The sequence below is a fragment of the Lagenorhynchus albirostris genome, chromosome 20, assembly GCF_949774975.1.
Source record: "Lagenorhynchus albirostris chromosome 20, mLagAlb1.1, whole genome shotgun sequence".
Lineage (NCBI taxonomy): Eukaryota > Metazoa > Chordata > Mammalia > Artiodactyla > Delphinidae > Lagenorhynchus > Lagenorhynchus albirostris.
The window spans coordinates 10,243,122-10,261,154 of NC_083114.1; the positions used below are offsets into that span (position 1 = coordinate 10,243,122).

The 18,033-nt window shown below is 40.4% G+C and overlaps 1 protein-coding gene across 2 annotated transcripts in view; it reads right to left on the minus strand.

The window, feature by feature from the left end:
- NUP88 (nucleoporin 88) overlaps positions 1 to 18,033 on the minus strand; it is a 30,552-nt gene that overhangs the window by 8,396 nt on the left and 4,123 nt on the right. The window contains exons 4-9 of one of the 2 annotated variants that reach the window (XM_060133909.1): positions 17,520 to 17,645; positions 14,589 to 14,675; positions 11,670 to 11,843; positions 7,221 to 7,407; positions 6,579 to 6,726; positions 3,583 to 3,681 (exon numbers count right to left, since the gene is read on the minus strand). In XM_060133909.1, coding sequence (XP_059989892.1) covers positions 3,583 to 3,681; positions 6,579 to 6,726; positions 7,221 to 7,407; positions 11,670 to 11,843; positions 14,589 to 14,675; positions 17,520 to 17,645 — 821 coding nt within the window. Of the gene's footprint in view, positions 1 to 3,582; positions 3,682 to 6,578; positions 6,727 to 7,220; positions 7,408 to 11,669; positions 11,847 to 14,588; positions 14,676 to 17,519; positions 17,646 to 18,033 lie in introns of both variants that reach the window. The other variant, XM_060133908.1, reaches the window with a different exon arrangement.

Below are 18,033 nucleotides of genomic sequence, written 5' to 3' on the forward strand. Positions count from 1 at the left end.
TATTAGTTTAAACAGTTTTTCAATGGGCCCCTATAATTAACTGTGTAAAAGATCGTGTCATTGGAGAATATAGTTTTACTTCTTCCTTTCTCATCTGGATACGTTTTATTTTCTTTCCTTGGCTAATTTCCCTGTCTAGAACCCCCATTATAATGTTGAATAGAAGTAGCTAGAGCAGACATCCTTTTGTTCCTGATCTTAAGGGGAAAGTGTGGAAGGCAGAACTTGTATAACAATTAAATCAGACATTTAGCTGAAGACATTTCTAAGCAAAGTGTTGAAGATGTGGTCTGATTTCTTCTTGCTGATTACAGTATAATGTGAGGAAAATATAATTGAGGGAAGAACTGTTAAACAAAATGGAACAAGGACTTGATGATCTAGGAAATTCTCAGCCTATGTGGATGGCAAAAGATGCTAAAATTAAGAGTCACCTTCCGGAAACATGTTTTAGAGAAAAAGCCACTGGTGTGACTGTTCAGTCTTTTGCTAATACCTCAGAAAGATCAAAAGTTCAGAATATTCAGTCACACAAAAGGCTCTTTGACGAGATTAAGAGCATGACTTAGATCCTTCAGGTCTCAGCAGAAGCCAAAAATAGAGGTGTGATTATATAGGGAAGATAGTGGATGAAACTCTACTATAGTGTCATGATACACACAGGAGACCCAAAAAGTTCCTGAGAATTTTATACCCACAGAAATACCACTGGCTTGAACTGAAAGGGTCAGAGGATGAGAGAAGGCTATTCCACCCTCAAAATTCTATAGGCAGAAAACAGGCTAATAAAACTACTCAACTACAAACAAATACAATCTTTCCTGAAAAATGAAAGATTACTCAGAGGGCAGAGCTACAAGCCCAGAGGATCATCCCCAGGCCTTGAAACACAATGGAATTTAGATTTTTAAATTTCTTGGAACCTATGGTTCCTTTTTCCATTCCATTTTCTCCCCTTTTGAACTAGAGTATCTATAAGTGATAGCTATGCCTGCCCCACATTGTGTTCTGGGAGCAGACAACTGTTTTCTAGTTTCACAGGTCCACAGATAGAGAGTAATTTTGCCCCAGGGTATATTATACTTAGAGTCTAACTATAATTGATTTAAATGATTTAGATGATGACATTGCAGTACTTTTTTTTTTTTGCGGTACGCAGGCCCCTCACTGCTGCGGCCTCTCCCGTCGCGGAGCACAGGCTCCGGATGCGCAGGCTCAGCGGCCATGGCCCACGGGCCCAGCCGCTCCGCGGCATGTGGGATCCCCCCCGGACCAGGGCACGAACCCGTGTCCCCTGCATTGGCAGGTGGACTCTCAACCACTGCGCCACGAGGGAAGCCCTACATTGCAGTACTTTTGAGCTCAGGACTTTTAGATGAGATTATGAACTTTTTGTGGCTATAGGGACAATGTATTTTGTCAGATGTGAATGTTTAAGGGCCCCAGGTGGAATGGAGTAGGCAAAACGATGGACTCCCCAAAGATGTCTGTGTTTTAATCCCTAGAACCGGGATAATATGCTAGACTACATGCTAAAGGGGAATAAAGTTTGCAGATGGAATTAAAGTTGTCTATCAGGGCTTCCCTGGTGGCTCAGTGGTTAAGAATTTGCCTGCCAATGCAGGGGACACAGGTTCGAGTCCTGGTCCAGGAAGATCCCACATGCTGCAGAGCAACTAAGCCCGTGCGCCACAACTAATGAGCCTGCGCTCTAGAGCCTGCGAGCCACAGCTACTGAGCCTGCGTGCCACAACCACTAACACCTGTGCGCCTAGAGCCTGTGCTCTGCAATAAGAGAAGCCACCACAATGAGAAGCTCACACACCGCAACAAAGAGTAGCCCCCACTTGCCGCAACTAGAGAAAGCCCGTGCGCAGCAATGAAGACCCAACGCAGCCAAAAATAAATTATTAAATAAATTTTTAAAAAGTTGTCTATCAGATGTCTTTGAAATAGGAAGATCAGCCTGGATTATCTGGGTGGGCCCAGTGTTATCACAAATTTCCTTAAAAGTGAAAGAGGAGAGGGGCTTCCCTGGTGGTCCAGTGGGTAAGACTCAATGCTCCCAATGCAGGGGGCCTGGGTTTGATCCCTGGTCGGGGAACTAGATCCCGCATGCATGCCGCAACTGAGAGTTCGCATGCTGCAACTAAAGATCCCGCATGCCACAAGGAAGATCCCACGTGCCTGCAACTAAGACCCGGCATAGCCAAAATAAATAAATATTTTAAAAAAAAAGTGAAAGAGGAAAGCAGAAAAGAAAGTCAGGGTTATACAAGGTGAGAAAGATTCAACTTTGTCCCACATAGCTGGCTTTGAAGATGGAGGAAGGGGACTAGAAGCAAAGGAAGGCAGAAGCTGGAAAAGGCTAGGAAATGGATTTTCCCTTAGAGCCTCCAGAAAGGAACACTGCTTTGTCTAGTGCGATCATTCTAGGACTTCAAGATAATAGATTTGTGGTGTTTAAAGACACTAAGTTTGTAGTAATTTACTACAGCTGCAATATTCTAGTACAGAAAGCACTTGGTCTTTTTCTGTTAAGTGTAGTATTAGCTGTGAGTTTTTCATAGATACCCTTTTTCAGTCTGATGAAGTTCTTTTCTATTACTAGTTTATTTAGTGTTTTTAACATGAAAGGCTGTTGGATTTCCCTAAATGCTTCTTCTGTATCTGTTGAGATGATCATATAGTTTTTGTCCTTTATTCTATTTTTTTTTGGTGGGGGGGTGGGGGGGGGCGTGGCCCTGCCGTGCGGCTTGCAGGATCTTAGTTCCCGGCCCAGGGATTGAGAACCCAGGTCCCGGCAGTGAAAGTGCTGGAGTCCTAACCACTGGACTGCCAGGGAACTCCCCTTTGTTCTGTTGATGTGGTATAATATTGATATATCAATTGATTTCTCAATGTTAAAGTAATCTCGCACCCCTCGGATAAATCCCACTTAGTAGTGGTGTATAATCCTTTTTATATGTTGCTGGGTTTGGTTTGCTAGTATTCTGTTGAGGATTTTTTACATCTATATTCATAAGAGATATTCGTCTCTAGTTTTCCTTTCTTGGATGTCCTTGTCTGGTTTTGGTATTGTGGTAATACTATCTTCATAGAGTGATCAGGGAAGTGTTTTCTATTTTTTGTAAGAGTTTATGAAGAATTGGTATTAATGCTTCAAATATGAAGCCATGTTGTCTGATTCAATCTCTTTACTTGTTATATATATGTCTATTCAAATTTTCTATCTGTTTTTGAGTCAGTTTTGGTAATTTGTGTCTTTCTAGGAATCTGTCCATTTCATCTGCGTTATCTAATTTGGCATACAATTGTTCTTGACATTCCCTTATAATCTTTTATTCTTGGTATATCTTTATAATCTTGTATTTCTGTAAGGTCAGCAGGAATATCCCCACTTTCATTTCTAATTAATTTGAGTCTTTTTTATTTCTTGGTCAGTTTACCTATAGGTTTGTCAATTTTGTTAATCTTTTCAAAGAACTATCTTTTGGTATCATTTATTTTCTCTGTAATTTTTCTGTTCCAAACTACTTTTTATAGAATCTGTGAAACATACTGAAAAGTGCAAAAACTCACCTGATCCAAGAAATCTGTGAAGTTTATGAATCCAAGTTAGCCCAACACTATGTACACCAGCTTCATGAGTACAGTGATATCTTGAGGGACACTTGGGATCTGCAAATGGAATCATTAATGATATAAACGAAGCCATTAGAAAACAGAGTTCACCTGAGCAGGCTGCAAACATATCTGTTGATGGAAGTGATGCAAGGTCTACAGGACCTTCATACTGTGGCACTATGTCAGGGGTTTGGGAATTTAAAAATCTGACTTCAGTTTCCAAATACATTTTAAAAGTATAATAATTAACAAACACAATTCAAATACATTATTTTCTAAATATTAATACAGAGTTCACCAAACATTAACACTTGCTGTCAGGTAACTCACTTATGCCTTTCTGTCCTCCTCTGTGCATTTATTTACAGTTCTTCAAAATAAAATGGTAAGAAAGGCTGTAGTTCTGTAGGAAACCTATGCTTGCACGCATCTACTTACATGAAACTGCTGAAGCTACTGCACTCCTACAGCACAGGTACTAGAAAGACTTCAGCACAGCTGCTTAGTGAACAGTCTTGTCATAGATGGTAAGTCAGGTGTAAAACGTGAAGTTTTACTTGATAATGCTGACTTACAGATAATTGTTTAAGTTTTAGATAGAATTTTTGTATTTATATTTATACCAAGAATTATGAGCAGCTGTTACATAATTTTAATGAAAATTTCTGTATTTCCATGGAGTCCTAGTTATCAGTAGTAAGACTATTGTGAAACTAAAAGATGAACTCTTGAATACTTACTTTATAAATATTTATCTCTGTGACTCACGATTTTTAAAACATTAAACAACCAAAACAAGATACAGAAATAATGTCTATGCTAAAGCTGATTTAAGATGGCAACTGTCATCCATAAGCCCCTAAACCCAATTTTTCTTTTATCCAACAGCCTCACTTTCTTACTGCTGACTTTATAGTAAGTAAATGTTGTAAAGTGAATATTATAGTATTTTCATCAGTTTTATATGTTGGGGTTCTGCATAACACCTCGGAAAATAGCATTATGCTATAAAAAGTTAAAAAAAAAAAACTCCTGGCAATCTCCATGGTAATCATCTCTCTGAACAATAAAGTACTAAACAGTTTCTTTTCATTTGCCCACACCTGAGACTTAATTTAAGGCTCAAATCATCTCATTAGATCTCCCAGTGTTTAAAATAGCTTTTAAAAATGTGTCTGTGGTGCTGAAGTCAACAGAAAAACCTTAATATTGGGATGAGACAGAAATCTGTTATGAAAAAGGCAACATTAGTAACTGAAGTAGGAAATTTGCTAGACACCCCTGACAAGTTATATGGTAGCCATTCACTTATGTCATTAAAAATCTGGGTATGTTTCAGGTATTGTAATATGCCTTAAGTATAAATATGAATCAGTCAAAAATTTATTAGTTTCACATATGAAAATGTTATCTCTTTTTTTTTTTTAATAAATTTATTTATTTATTTTTGGCTGTGTTGGGTCTTCGTTTCTGTGCGAGGGCTTTCTCTAGTTGCGGCAAGCGGGGGCCACTCTTCATCGCCATGCGCGGGCCTCTCACTGTCGCGGCCTCTGCCGTTGCCGAGCACAGGCTCCGGACACGCAGGCTCAGCGGCCATGGCTCAGGGGCCTAGTTGCTACGCGGCATGTGGGATCTTCCCAGACCAGGGCTCGAACCCGTGTCCCCTGCATTGGCAGGCAGATTCTCAACCACTGCGCCACCAGGGAAGCCCCTGAAAATGTTATCTCTTATTCAAAGAATCAAGATAAAAAAGCCTACAATTAAGATTTCCGAAAAACGTATGTATCTTTATAAGGAAACCAATTAGTTTATGTCACTTTACCTCACTAGGTCTCAATTTCCTCATATATAAAGCAAAGTTCTGAGACTTAATATTTAGACTATATCTGTCCAAACCCTGTTCAATTAGACATGCCCAATGAATCCTCTTTGCTGGTTTATTATATAAGGACTACTATGCCCTTAAATGTTCTGACTATACTTTAGTACAGAGTTGAAGCCATTATTACCAAACCCAGGCAAACTGGCTAATAGGACTGTAGGCAGATTAAGTCAGGCTGCTACAAGATTGAACTCCCTTTCTCTGGACTGGAGAGACGAAAACTATGAAAGGTACACCCAATTATTCCAGACTGAGTGAGCTTTTGTTCCTCATTCTTCACAGGGAGGAAGACTAGATCCTAGAGGAGACTCTGAGAAACTGTTGAGGGGCAAATAGGATTATAGGATTTTTATGTCAGAAGGGACGTTAGAGATCATCTGATGTTATCTCTATTATCTTTATGTGAGAAGTTGAATAAATGTCCGATACTACAGAGCCTATTAATGTTAGAGCTCTAACGAAAACCTAGGACACTCCAGACTCCTAGTTACAAACTCCTTCCACTGAGCCATGCTGAGTCTGGACAACACACAGAACACATTCTTTGATAGTCTCAGCAGTTTATCCAAGAGCGCCCTAGATGAACAGATATAAGTTGCCAGAAGGATCTGGTGCCAACCCAGGTAAGTTAAAGCAAAAGGAAAAAAGAAAAAAAGGAAACATTCAAATGGGCCTGGGTATAACAATATGTTCTAAAATGAAGAAAGATATTTTAAAGAGATACCTTAATACCAGTATAATTTTATTTTTAAAGTTATTTTAAAAGTTTATTAAAGTTTGCATACATTTAAGAATTTGAATCATGAAATCTCCTTTTGATTGGACCAGGAAAAAGTCACTATTATAAATTTGAGTGGATCCAGACTGAAGACCACTATCCTAAAACTTAGGGAATTTGCTTAGTCTTTCTTGGACCTACAGTGCAATGTTGTAACTGAAAGGCCAAAAGAACCCAGTCAACTTTTTAAAGGCTGGAACTACAGAAAAAATAAATTACACAGGAATACCCTGTGATAATCTTAGTACAAATATAATGAAATAAAAGAACTAATTTTAGTGAAAACTTTACCTCTGTGAAGTTTGATTGGACAAGAAAAGTCAGAATCAAAGGGCTCGTCCTCTCCAGATGCCAGTTTCAGGGCAAGCTCCAACTCCACACACTCAAACACATACAGAGAAGGAATGAGGTCTGCCCTGGAATCCCAGGACTTCTCTGACTGAAAAAAAAGCACTGTAATTTTAGTGTTTCATGTTGCTTTGAAAATGTACACAACTAAAAACAGAAGCAAAAAGCTGAATCAAATAGTGCTTTCAAACTCTTAATTCCACCCTCTATTCCAACAGTGCCTTGTTATTCTTAAAAGTGAAAAAAAGGCCTCTCTTCTTTTAGGAAGTTGTAAATAAACAAGTTTAGAGAAGAGCCAATTCAGTGATTCAAAGGTTCTTTATACCTATCACCAAAGGTGGCAATATAGAGTTCAGAAAGAAATATATAGGTCGCTGGACCAAGTAACCTGGGTGCATTTTAACTTCCTTCAATTTAAGTTTTTAAAGTGGGCTTCAATTACTTTTAAGTGTTAAGTAAGTTTTCAAAATACACATAAGTGCCAAATAGAAACTATAAAATTCCTCATATACGAAACATTCATAGTGGTCCAGGAACTATCCCCGGTGTTGGAGATACAAATATGCCCACAGCAGCCTGACTTACTGTTTGGTCGTCTTCTTCTTCCCCTTCCAGCACAACACAGTGATACAGCATTCCTGATTCAGTAGCAATCACCAAGATGTTGGGGACACATGGTAAGCAGAGTACAGCACACGCATCATAACCATAGTTATCTTCAGCTGCAGGATGCATGGGCAGTGGGCCTAACAGCTTTCCCACACTCCCAGGGCTAAAGAAAGAGTGAAAACATACTTGGAAAATGTTGATAGCAGACAACCATGCTCATCACTTAAGAACTTTTTTTGACTTTTCTTTCCCCAGCTATCATACACTAATTCAAAATATAGTATATTCCCAATGTCTCCACTTTTTCATTTTCCCACTCAATTCCCACCTCTTTGGTACTTCTCAACTGGACATAATTTTGCCCCCAAGGGGACACTGGCATGTGTCTGACGACATTTTTGGTTGCCACCACTGGGAGGAGGGGGAGAAGTTACTGGTGTCTAGAGGCCAGAGATGCTGCTAAACACTGCCCCACAGGGCAGTCCCCTACAACAAAGAATGATTCGGCTCAAAATGTCAATAGTGCAGAGTTTGAAAGATCCTGCCCTAAATTTACTGTGGTTTATGCCTTCACCACTCCAGTAGAAGCTACTCTCTGGCAGAGGTCACCATTGAGATTCTAGTTGCTAAATGCAAAAAAGGCCCTTATCTCGAGCTGGTGCAGCATTTATAACTGGTTAACAATGATTGCTTCGTAATACCCTTAACATCTGTACATTCTTTCTCCTAGTTTTCTCTTCCTACCTCTCTGAACACACCTTTCTAATACCCTTTCCTAATTTCTGCCTCTTAAATATTTGCGCTTTCCCGGATTCCATTGTAAACCCTCTTCTCTTTTCAAAATACACACTTATATAAGAGCATATCAGGACTTCCCTGGTGGCGCAGTGGTTAAGAATCCACTTGCCAATGCAGGGGGCACGGGTTGGAGCCCTGGTCCGGGAAGATCCCACATGCCACAGAGCAAGCAACTAAGCCTGTGCGCCACAACTACTGAGCCTGCGCTCTAGAGCCCGTGAGCCACAATTACTGAGGCCACGCGCCACAACTACTGAAGCCCGCGTGCCTAGAGCCCATGCTCCGCAACAAGAGAAGCCACTGCAATGAGAAGCCCGTGCACCACAACGAAGAGTAGCCCCCGCTCGCCACAACTAGAGAAAGCCCATGCACAGCAACGAAGACCCAACACATCCAAAAATAAATAAATAAATTTATTTTTTAAAAAAAGAGCCTATTAACTATGCCTGGTTTTAACCATTACCTGTATTCTGATGACTCCCAAAAACTTTTATTCTGAAGTGCAGCTTATCTTCAGACCCACTATTTAATTGGATTAGACAAATACACTTACTGAGTGCTGGATAACACCCCCCAAGGAAGTAATGGTTTAGCTGGGGAAGCAGACATTTAACTAGAATTACTATAACATCTGTAACAATGCAAGGATTTACAGGGTACAAAGCAACACTGAAAGGTACAAAGCAAGTGAGATATGTAAGAAAGGTATCCAAAATAAGTAAGATCGGGCTTCCCTGGTGGCGCAGTGGTTGAGAGTCCGCCTGCCAATGCAGGGGACGCGGGTTCGTGCCCCGGTCTGGGAGGATCCCACATGCCGCAGAGAGGCTGGGCCTGTGAGCCATGGCCGCTGGGCCTGCGCGTTCGGAGCCTGTGCTCCGCAACGGGAGAGGCCACAGCAGTGAGAGGCCCACGTACCGCAAAAAGAAAAAAAAAAAAAATCAATGGGAACAGCATATTCTGGGAAGGGATGGTGAGCATTCCAAGCTAGGGAGCAGCATATATCCAGTTCTGGAGGAATGAAAGGCGAGGAATTGACAGGAAGGAAACTTAGCTTGGTATAATGGGAGGCGAAGTGCAAAGTCTAAGGCAACAGAACAGTAGCTGGGCTGGCTTTTGAAGCAGACAGTCTCATATGCCATGTTAACGTGCTCAGAGTCTCTCCGCTGGGTGACAGTGTGTCACTAGAGGTTTAAATCAAGAGTGATAGAGTTTCACTTTACTAAGATTAATCAGATGGTAGTGAGGAGGATGACAAAGAGGGGACCAAAACGGGATTCAAGGCAACTAGTTAAGAGAAGAATGATCCAGGCAGAAGATGATGAGGGTCTGAAGCAAGGACAGGGGAATAGAGAGATGGGTATATACATTCAAGAAATTTTCATGGTAAAATCAATAGAATTTTGGGACCAGACTGGACTTATGAGGATGTAGAAGATGACTTTCAGGTTGTGGGCTAAGGTTACTAGGTAGATAATGTGGGCAAATAAGGGCCAAGTAGTTTGGGGAGGAAGGGTAAGGGAGGGTAATAATGTTACCACAAAAGCCTCCCGAGAGAGACCATGTGTGAAAGGCAGAGAACATTTCTGTCCAGGAGAACAGGACTGACAGCGAATCCTCATCATTCTGCCATCTATAAAGCTCTTTCATCTTTCTTAATTATCTTTTTCATTTTGCATCCTCTCTTCTCTCTCCTGGGTTCACTTCCACTCCCATTTCTACCTAGTGAATCCTTCAGGTCCAAGCTTCTGTGTTACCATCTTCTGAGTCCTCCGAGACAGGCAGCCTAAGCACTTACTCTGTCCCACTCCCAGAGCACCCTGTGATGCCTTCAGCACATCACGTTGTACTACAGTTTTGGTTTGTCATAGGCCTTTCTGGTAGACAAGGAACCACATAGCAGGGACTCTGCCTTCAACCTTGTATTCCCATATTTTGCCACAGAGTGAGTCCTGAATAAATATCTGTTGATTTATAAATAAATAAATTACAATGTTCAGATTCGGGCCGTATGCCTCTCTAGTTACAAACTTTCCCAAAATTCTTATCCTCTATTGATTCTAACTCTCACCATAACAGATGATTCTTATTTCTTCATTTTACCTGTATTTTCTCTCTAGTCCTGTATTTCCAAATGTCCATGGAATATTTCCAAATTAGTTGCCCTTCCTGACCTCATTATTTCTGTTAATGGCTCACTCCCTTAACCAAACAGCAACAAAGTCTTATTGATCCTTCCTTTGTAGTATGTACTATGTTCATTTCTCCCTTGTATTACCACCCTAGTTCAAACTCTTACAGACCTTAAACTAAAATTTGGAAGTTACTTTAAAAGTCTCTCTGCTCCAGTCCCTTTCCTAACCAATTGTTTTATCCTTCTCCTGTTTAGAAACCATCACTGGATTCCTACTAACCTATTCCTACAGAAAAGACTCCACATCCCTTAACTAGGTATTTAACTCCACCACATTTTCCCCAGACAGGAGCTTCCAGCTTTATCATTAGACGCTCCCTACCTGAATCTTCTGCTCCAGCCCCAAGTGTCTAATCATTGGACCTTAAACAACATTTGCACTTGCCTGTTTTCATACTTGACTTCATGCTGCTCTTGTGACTAAAATGGTCTTACCCTTCCTTGATGCTTCATTTAATCCTGCTTTAAAGCCTTAAGTCTCATATGACATCAGTCCTTCTCTATGAAAATTTCCTTAACTTCTTCAGTCAGAATCATCTCTCCTTCCTCTGGGTTCTTATTATGCGCCACTAATGCAGTACGAGTCATTATCTTTCCATGGTTATGTATGTCTTTTCCCCACAACTGGGACATAAGATACCAGATAACCATGTCTAACCATCCCCATGGTGCCTTGTTCACATTAGATACGTGATACAGATCTTCCTTGACTTACAGCGGGGTTACGTCCCAATAAACCCATTGTTACGTTGACAATATTTTAAGTTGAAAATACACTCAATACAACTTACCTACCAAACATCATAGCTTAGCCTAGCTTACCTTAAATGTGCTCAGAACACTTACATTAGCCTACAGTTGGGCAAAATCATCTAACACAAAGCCTATTTTATAATAAAGTGTTGAATATCTCATGTAAGTTATTGAATACTGTACTGAAAGTGAAAAACAGAATGGCTGTAAGTATATGTTGTTTACCCTTGTGATCGTGTGGCTGACTGGAAGCTGTGCTAACTGCCCAGCATCACAAGACAGTATCAACTGAATATCACTAGCGCAGGAAAAGATCAAAATTAAAAATTTAAAGTACAGTTTCTACTGAATGCATACTGGTTTTGCACCATCGTAAAATCATAAGTCTGACTAAGTTGGGGACCATCTGTAAATACTTTTTTGATTGACTATCCTTTGTGAACACAAATCCAGTCTTATCTTAAGTGATTATCCACGAATTCTATAGAACTTACCCAAATAATATGAGGAAATGAAAAGTCAAATGATCTGTATCAACTTTCTCTTCAAAATATGCAAGCCAGCCTTGAAAGGCTGCAATACTTCCAGAAACTCAAAAACACGGACCCCAAGTGTAACCATGACAATCTATACTGGAGCACAAGCTGGGCTTTCATTTCAGGTGGGTTACCTCCTCAGCTTACCTGTGCAACAGACTAACATATGTAAGGAAAGTCTCTCCATTCTCATACAAGATGTACAGGGGGTAAGCCAATACTTCATCTTTGCCTTTTTGTCCAAATATGTTCTTCGGGACTGCTGACAACGGCCCAAAGTCAAATGCAACTGCTGTCTCTCCTAGAGATGCGGTGTAGGCCCTTCTGAAAAGAGATTTTAAAACCAACTGGTTGGAAACGAAAACAGAAATAAAATGTCCAATAACAGCAGGTGGGGATTGAATTTGTATTCAATGGAGTGATAAGACAAAAAATTGTGATAATGAAGAATGTTAAACAACATTGGAAAATTCTCATAAAATTCAATGAAAGTAGGCCATAAAATTATGTAAAGTTGAAATATACAATCACACAAACAGTAAAAATACACACATACAGACATGCATAAACACAGAAAAGAAACAGGAAGAAAACACATAAAGATATCAAGTTATCTCTAAGCAATAGGAGGCATTCAGTCCACGAATATCTACTAAATATTACTAAGCGCTCAGTGCCTGTGGTTCTGGGAAACATCAGTGACTTGAACAAAGGCCCCCCTCTAACGAGAGAGACGTCCACAGAGAAGCCAACCACATAACACAGAGCCAGACTATGACGTTATGAAGAAAAATAAAGCAGGGGAAGAGAGTACTGATGGAGGTGCTGCTTTAGGTGATCTGGGAAAGACCCTGATAAGGTGCTATTTGAGCAAAGATTTGAAAGAAGTAAGGGAGCGAGTCTGTGGTCACGTAGAGAAGGAGCAGTTCAGGCAGAAGGAAGGACACAGGCAAAGACCAAGGAGGGCGGTGGCAGGAGTGTCTGAGGAATGGCAAGGAGGCTGAGTGGCTGGAGCTCAGAGCCTGGGAGGACTGAGCTGGAGGGCTGCAGTCAGCGGGCAGAAATCAATGGAGTGCGGAGAGCAGGGAAGCAGAATGAGCTGATTTATACCGAAAAGTAGCACTCTGATTGCTATGCTGAGGACAGACTACAGGAAATTTTAAAATACTTCATTTTCTTCTTAATACTTTTCTTAGTTTTCCCAATTTTCCGCAACAAATTTACATTACCTTTATAATCAGGAAAGACAAATGATAAAACATGCTGTTTTGTATTTTAAAATTTAGTTTGTTATTCAAAAAGATTCCAGTTTAACACAAGGTTAATGAATATGGTTAAAATAAAACCACAGTTTCATATAGCTGAGAAAGTCAGCATCATTCCAAGCTGTTATAGGTACCATATATCTTAGTTTCTTTATCACATGGAAAGGTATATGGTTTCAGGAGGCAAAAAATGAGGAATCCCAAAATCCAGAATAAAAGAACTGCCTGAGTTAAACTAAAAAATTAAGACAATGAATGGAAACAAAAAGACAAAGCAGTTATTTCAAAGAGACTTAAATACCAAGCCATCCAAACTTAAGTGGAACTTAATAAATATAGTAATATTTCTAATAATGGTAGTAGGTATCAATTAATGAGTACTTACTCTGTGCCATTCTAAGCACTTTTTATGCATGATCTCATTTATTCTGTACAATAATCCAATTAAGTGGTCACTACTTTTCATATTCATGGAATATACAGTCATGGAAATGACGCTTAGTGCAACTGAATAACTTGCCCAGACGCCACAGCTGACAAGCGGCAGAGCTGAGACTGGAACCCACCAGGTGTTGACGCCAGAGCCCAAGCTCTTAACTACTGCGTTTGCTCTACGGCCTCTCATCTGGACAGGGTGCCTGGCAAAGGAGGTTGGAAAGCAATGGAAACTCACTGCCGACACCAGAACAGGACCTATCAACTCGCAGAGGCAGGTATTTCCCCACTGTGGAGATGGCTGGAGGCGAGGTTAAAGAGCTGGTGCTATAAGACATTAAAATCATTTGACCAAAACTTTCAGTTGTGGGACTATTAAAGAGAATTAAAGTGGTCTCCAGGCTGGTGGCAACCTCTGACTCCTAGCAGAAGCAGATGAAATTTCTCTCTGGAGGAACACACCCCCAACTCAGGCTCTCAACATTTCAAAACATTAAGATCAAGTAAACATAAGTTCACAACGAGAGATCAGCAATCACAGGAAGAAGCGACCATGATCATGGGGCAGGAGGAAGAACACACAGATTTAGATCCCCACCTCCCCAGGGCTTCAGATATTGAAACTGTCACATACAGAATAGCTGTATATAAAATATTCAAAGGAATAACGGTTAGAAAAACAAAAATAAAGATTATTAGATATGACCATCATGGAGACATGAAAAGAACTAAATGGAACTTCCAGAAATACTGCTACTAAAGGCTTCTCTCTACATGCACACACTGTGGGTGATCATGTGTGGTAATCACCGGAAAGACTGATCAAGAGGCCAGAGGAATGGGGTTTGTAAGTTCAAAGGGTGATTCTGTTAGTGGTCAAAGGAGCCAGGAGCTTGCCCCTGTAGTGGGTAAGAAAACATAAAAGAAGCCAGGGTCACAGGAGAATCAGAAGGGCTCTCTACGTTCTGCTCCAGCTTCTGGGGTACTAGGTGCTGGGGGTCCAGCAATCTGCCCATCCACACTGAGTGAACAGCTGGCAGGCCTCCAGCCCAACACTCTCACCTTCCACCTTTGCTGTAACTTTGCAATATTATAATTCATTCTCTTATTCAAGATACAACAGGGAATAAATTTCAGCTATTCACATTTTTGAACTTTCTTGAAAAAAGACCAAGTTAGTAGTTATAGTGACATTCAGATTTGTAACTTCTCGTTACATATTCATATCGCCTATTTTTGTTTATTTCTCACATTACCAGAAAGCATGCTAAAGGCACCTTTGGAAAATCTTGCAATCTGCTAAAATTGCATTTATAATCCTGATAAACTAATTTTTAAAAATTTCATGACACAAATAAAAACTTACCCTTTATTGAGTATTAGACTTTCCTCTTCTGCTTCTGAAAGTACAATGACCTTAGTGGGTGTCTGGGGCTCACGTAGAGAGTAAATCCTAGCAATCAAAAGAGAAGAAAGCCAGTACTTAAAATTCTTTTTCATTTCCCAAAGTTCCTCTTTCCTTTCCATCTAGTCAGTTTCTGAGAATTTTCCTACCAGTTATCACAACCATCTGCCAAAGATCTTGCTGTTACTGACAAAGTAGCCTACTTCATTTGTTCCATAACAACGTAAGAGGAAGGTTTCCCTGGGGCATGAAGAAATGTTCTCTACTCTAAGCAAAATGCCTCATCAGCCTTCCCCAACCACCACACCTCAGTCCTTAGCCATATTCACCTTGTCTAATCATCTCACTACTGCCTCTAAGTTTGCCAGCTTCCCTCCAGTTATACCCATCTGTCTCTGCCTATGAGGAACCCAATCTCATCAGGGAAGAAACCATTTCTCACTGGCCAGCTGGTATGACCGTGGGTGACTTTTAGCCTGCAATTTGTACATATTTGTGTTATATAAAGACACAATGTCTTCCCTCCTTTCTCAAGAGGTTAGTATAAAACTAAAAGAATTTTTTTTACCAAAATCATTTTAATTTAAAATAAATTTGGGGGGAATTCCCTGGTGGTCGAGTGGCTAGCACTCTGCATTCTCACTGCCAGGGACCCAGGTTCGATCCCTGGCCGGGGAACTAAGATCCCGCAAGCCACACAGCGTGGCTAAAATAATAATAATAATAATAAAAATTTTTCACAGCATATATGGCTATTGTTAAAAGGAGAAAAAAAATTTTAAAGGCCAGTAATATCATTATTAGAAATCCAAATCCCTCTTAAAGTCTTTATCAAGTTAATCACTTATTTTGTCTGATCCCACAAAGAATTTTTAAACTTAGTTTGTTCCATTATCAATAGAATGTCATTTAATAAATGTTTTTAATGAACATTCGATCCAATTGAACACACCATTCATTGTGGTCTTCCTAGCTGCCTACAAGCATTACTGACTTCAAAATACAAATAAGTCCTATAAATTGTAATGCAGAACAGTGAAAGGAAAAGTAAATGCAACAGGGCACTGAGTGGGAATTTCTTGTTGCCCTGAAACTGTCAATAGGGTCAAAGCTTAGGAAAGGAGAAGTGTTAAATACCCAATATTTTAAAAGGAATCTTTAATAACTGAGGCCAGATACCTCCTTTAGGGCTTAATGTGAGGAAGACCTAGACCTACACTATCTCCTCACAATCTCCTTTTCCAGCTTACAAAAGACAGAAGGTGTCAAGAGTCCTTAAGAGTATGGTACGATGTCTGGAATGTAAGGGTCCTCCTTCTTTCTTTACCCCCAACTGCAGAACCAAATGGGTGGGTAGGAAAGGCCCTAAAAGAACCAGCCAGATTTAGGGGTACCTGTAATAAGGGGAAACGGGTATCTCATTTTCTAGCTGAATGCCAGATGTGTTGTCAAAAACTACAGGCCACCAAGGCAAGGGAATTCTTGGGTGATTCTGACATGTCGTATCCTAGGGTTGGGGGCATGAGAACACTCTATGGTATCTACTCCAAGTATGGAAATTTCTGAAGGAGGTAGGCTGGGACAACATAAGAAAGCACTATAGTGTAGTATGCCCAGTTCTGTAGCCCTTGGAGGGCAGGGAAGAAGACCTTGGCAGTTACCATGGCTCCATACGAAAAACCACAACGGTTAGGTCGAGAAGGCAGGAGATACCAAGTTTAGGGATATTCCATCAGAGGGTTCAGGGCATGGACAGTTGGTAGAGCCAATGGGAAACAGAGCTCCTGAGTGATGGAGGGAGCTGAAGGCCAAACACTGCCCCTGAAAAAACCACACACCCATCTATGCAGAGACAATCACATCAATGGAGGCCACTAGCAGCTGAGGGAACTAGATTAAACCAGGAGGGATATGCCCCCTGCCCTCCACTGATGGACAACCAGTTAGGTAAGATGTATGCCTCAGCTAGCACACTCTCTTTACCCCACCATTGAGGAGTCAGACCCAGAGGAAGGAGGAACAGCTCTCCGCCTTACACTTCACCCCCTACCTCAAGGTGCTTGGGTAGAAAGAAGAGTCAAAGAGCAGATCATGCCCTCTCCACTCATTTCAGATCCCTCAAGGTCTGACCTGTGATAGGACCAGGATATAGTTTTGAAGTGGATTTGAGATCAGAGTTTTAAACTGAACAGACTAAGTTTTAATAACTAAAAGTAACCAGAAATCTACGAGATCTGTGTAAGAAGCCCTTAAAGGATCAACCATTCAGCAGTAAAAGAAGATTTGGTAGAGCACAGTCAAAGCAGTGATTAGAAAAAATAAAACTGCAGGTATCTGTACATCAGTCAGTCTCCCCAACAAACTTTTTACATAAGGCAGATCCAGAAAGTTAACTGATAATAGAGATCTCTGTAGGATTAGGGCATTTAATCATACAATGCAAAACCTGGAAGGGGCTTTAGTAAATGATCAGATGAAACCTGCTCATTTGACAAACTGGAAACTGAGGTGCCCAAGTTTTTAACATCCCAAAGACAGAAGTGGCACTGGACAAGAACTCAAATCTCTCAATTCCCAATTAAATTATCTTTCCCCTATGCTACATTACCTCCAAAAGAGTGACACAGTGAAAACAGCTTTAGGGAGATTATCTTAATAGGTCAGATTGGGAAAGTAGAGACTGGAGGTAGGACCAGTTGAGAGGGAATAACAGTAATTAAGGCACGTAAGTTAGGGCAGCTGGACGATTCTTACACGATTGAGAATGGGTAACAACAGCCATCAGATAAAGCTTTCCAACATCTACTGACCCATTTAGTGGTACTCTGAGCTATTAACTGGCAACCAGAAAGAGAATCTTCCCACTCACAAAGCTGTAAGAAAAAAATGTACCTTATTACATTGTCTGATGTTAACAGCACTATGTGGGGGTCCAGCATCTCACTCGGATACCAGGCAGCATGCTTTAGAGTCAGAGAGGTAGAACTGGTGAAAAATCTCTCAGCAACGGGAGTGGTGCTAAAATAAAGACAGCAATTTCCCAAAACCTGGATGAAAAAGCTTCTGAAGGAAAACCTATCTTAACACTCTTTGCTCTTCTTTCCTTCAAATTCCTTTCTTATAAATCTTGCTGAGACAGCATTTAAAGCACCAACATCAAAGAATCAAAATTAAAATATTTTCTAAACTGTAGAGTATATTATACTGTACTTTACAAGTGATTTTACATACAGTATCTTACTTGATCCTTTTAGTAACTTTGTAAGGAAACTACAAGGGCAGCTATTATCACTCCTATTGTGGAAATGAGGAAACAGATTTAAAAAGGAAACATTTTTAAGGAGGCCCAACCTATGAGTTGTGGAGCTAAAGATGGGTTTCTACCTTATATTCTTTTCAGATCTTT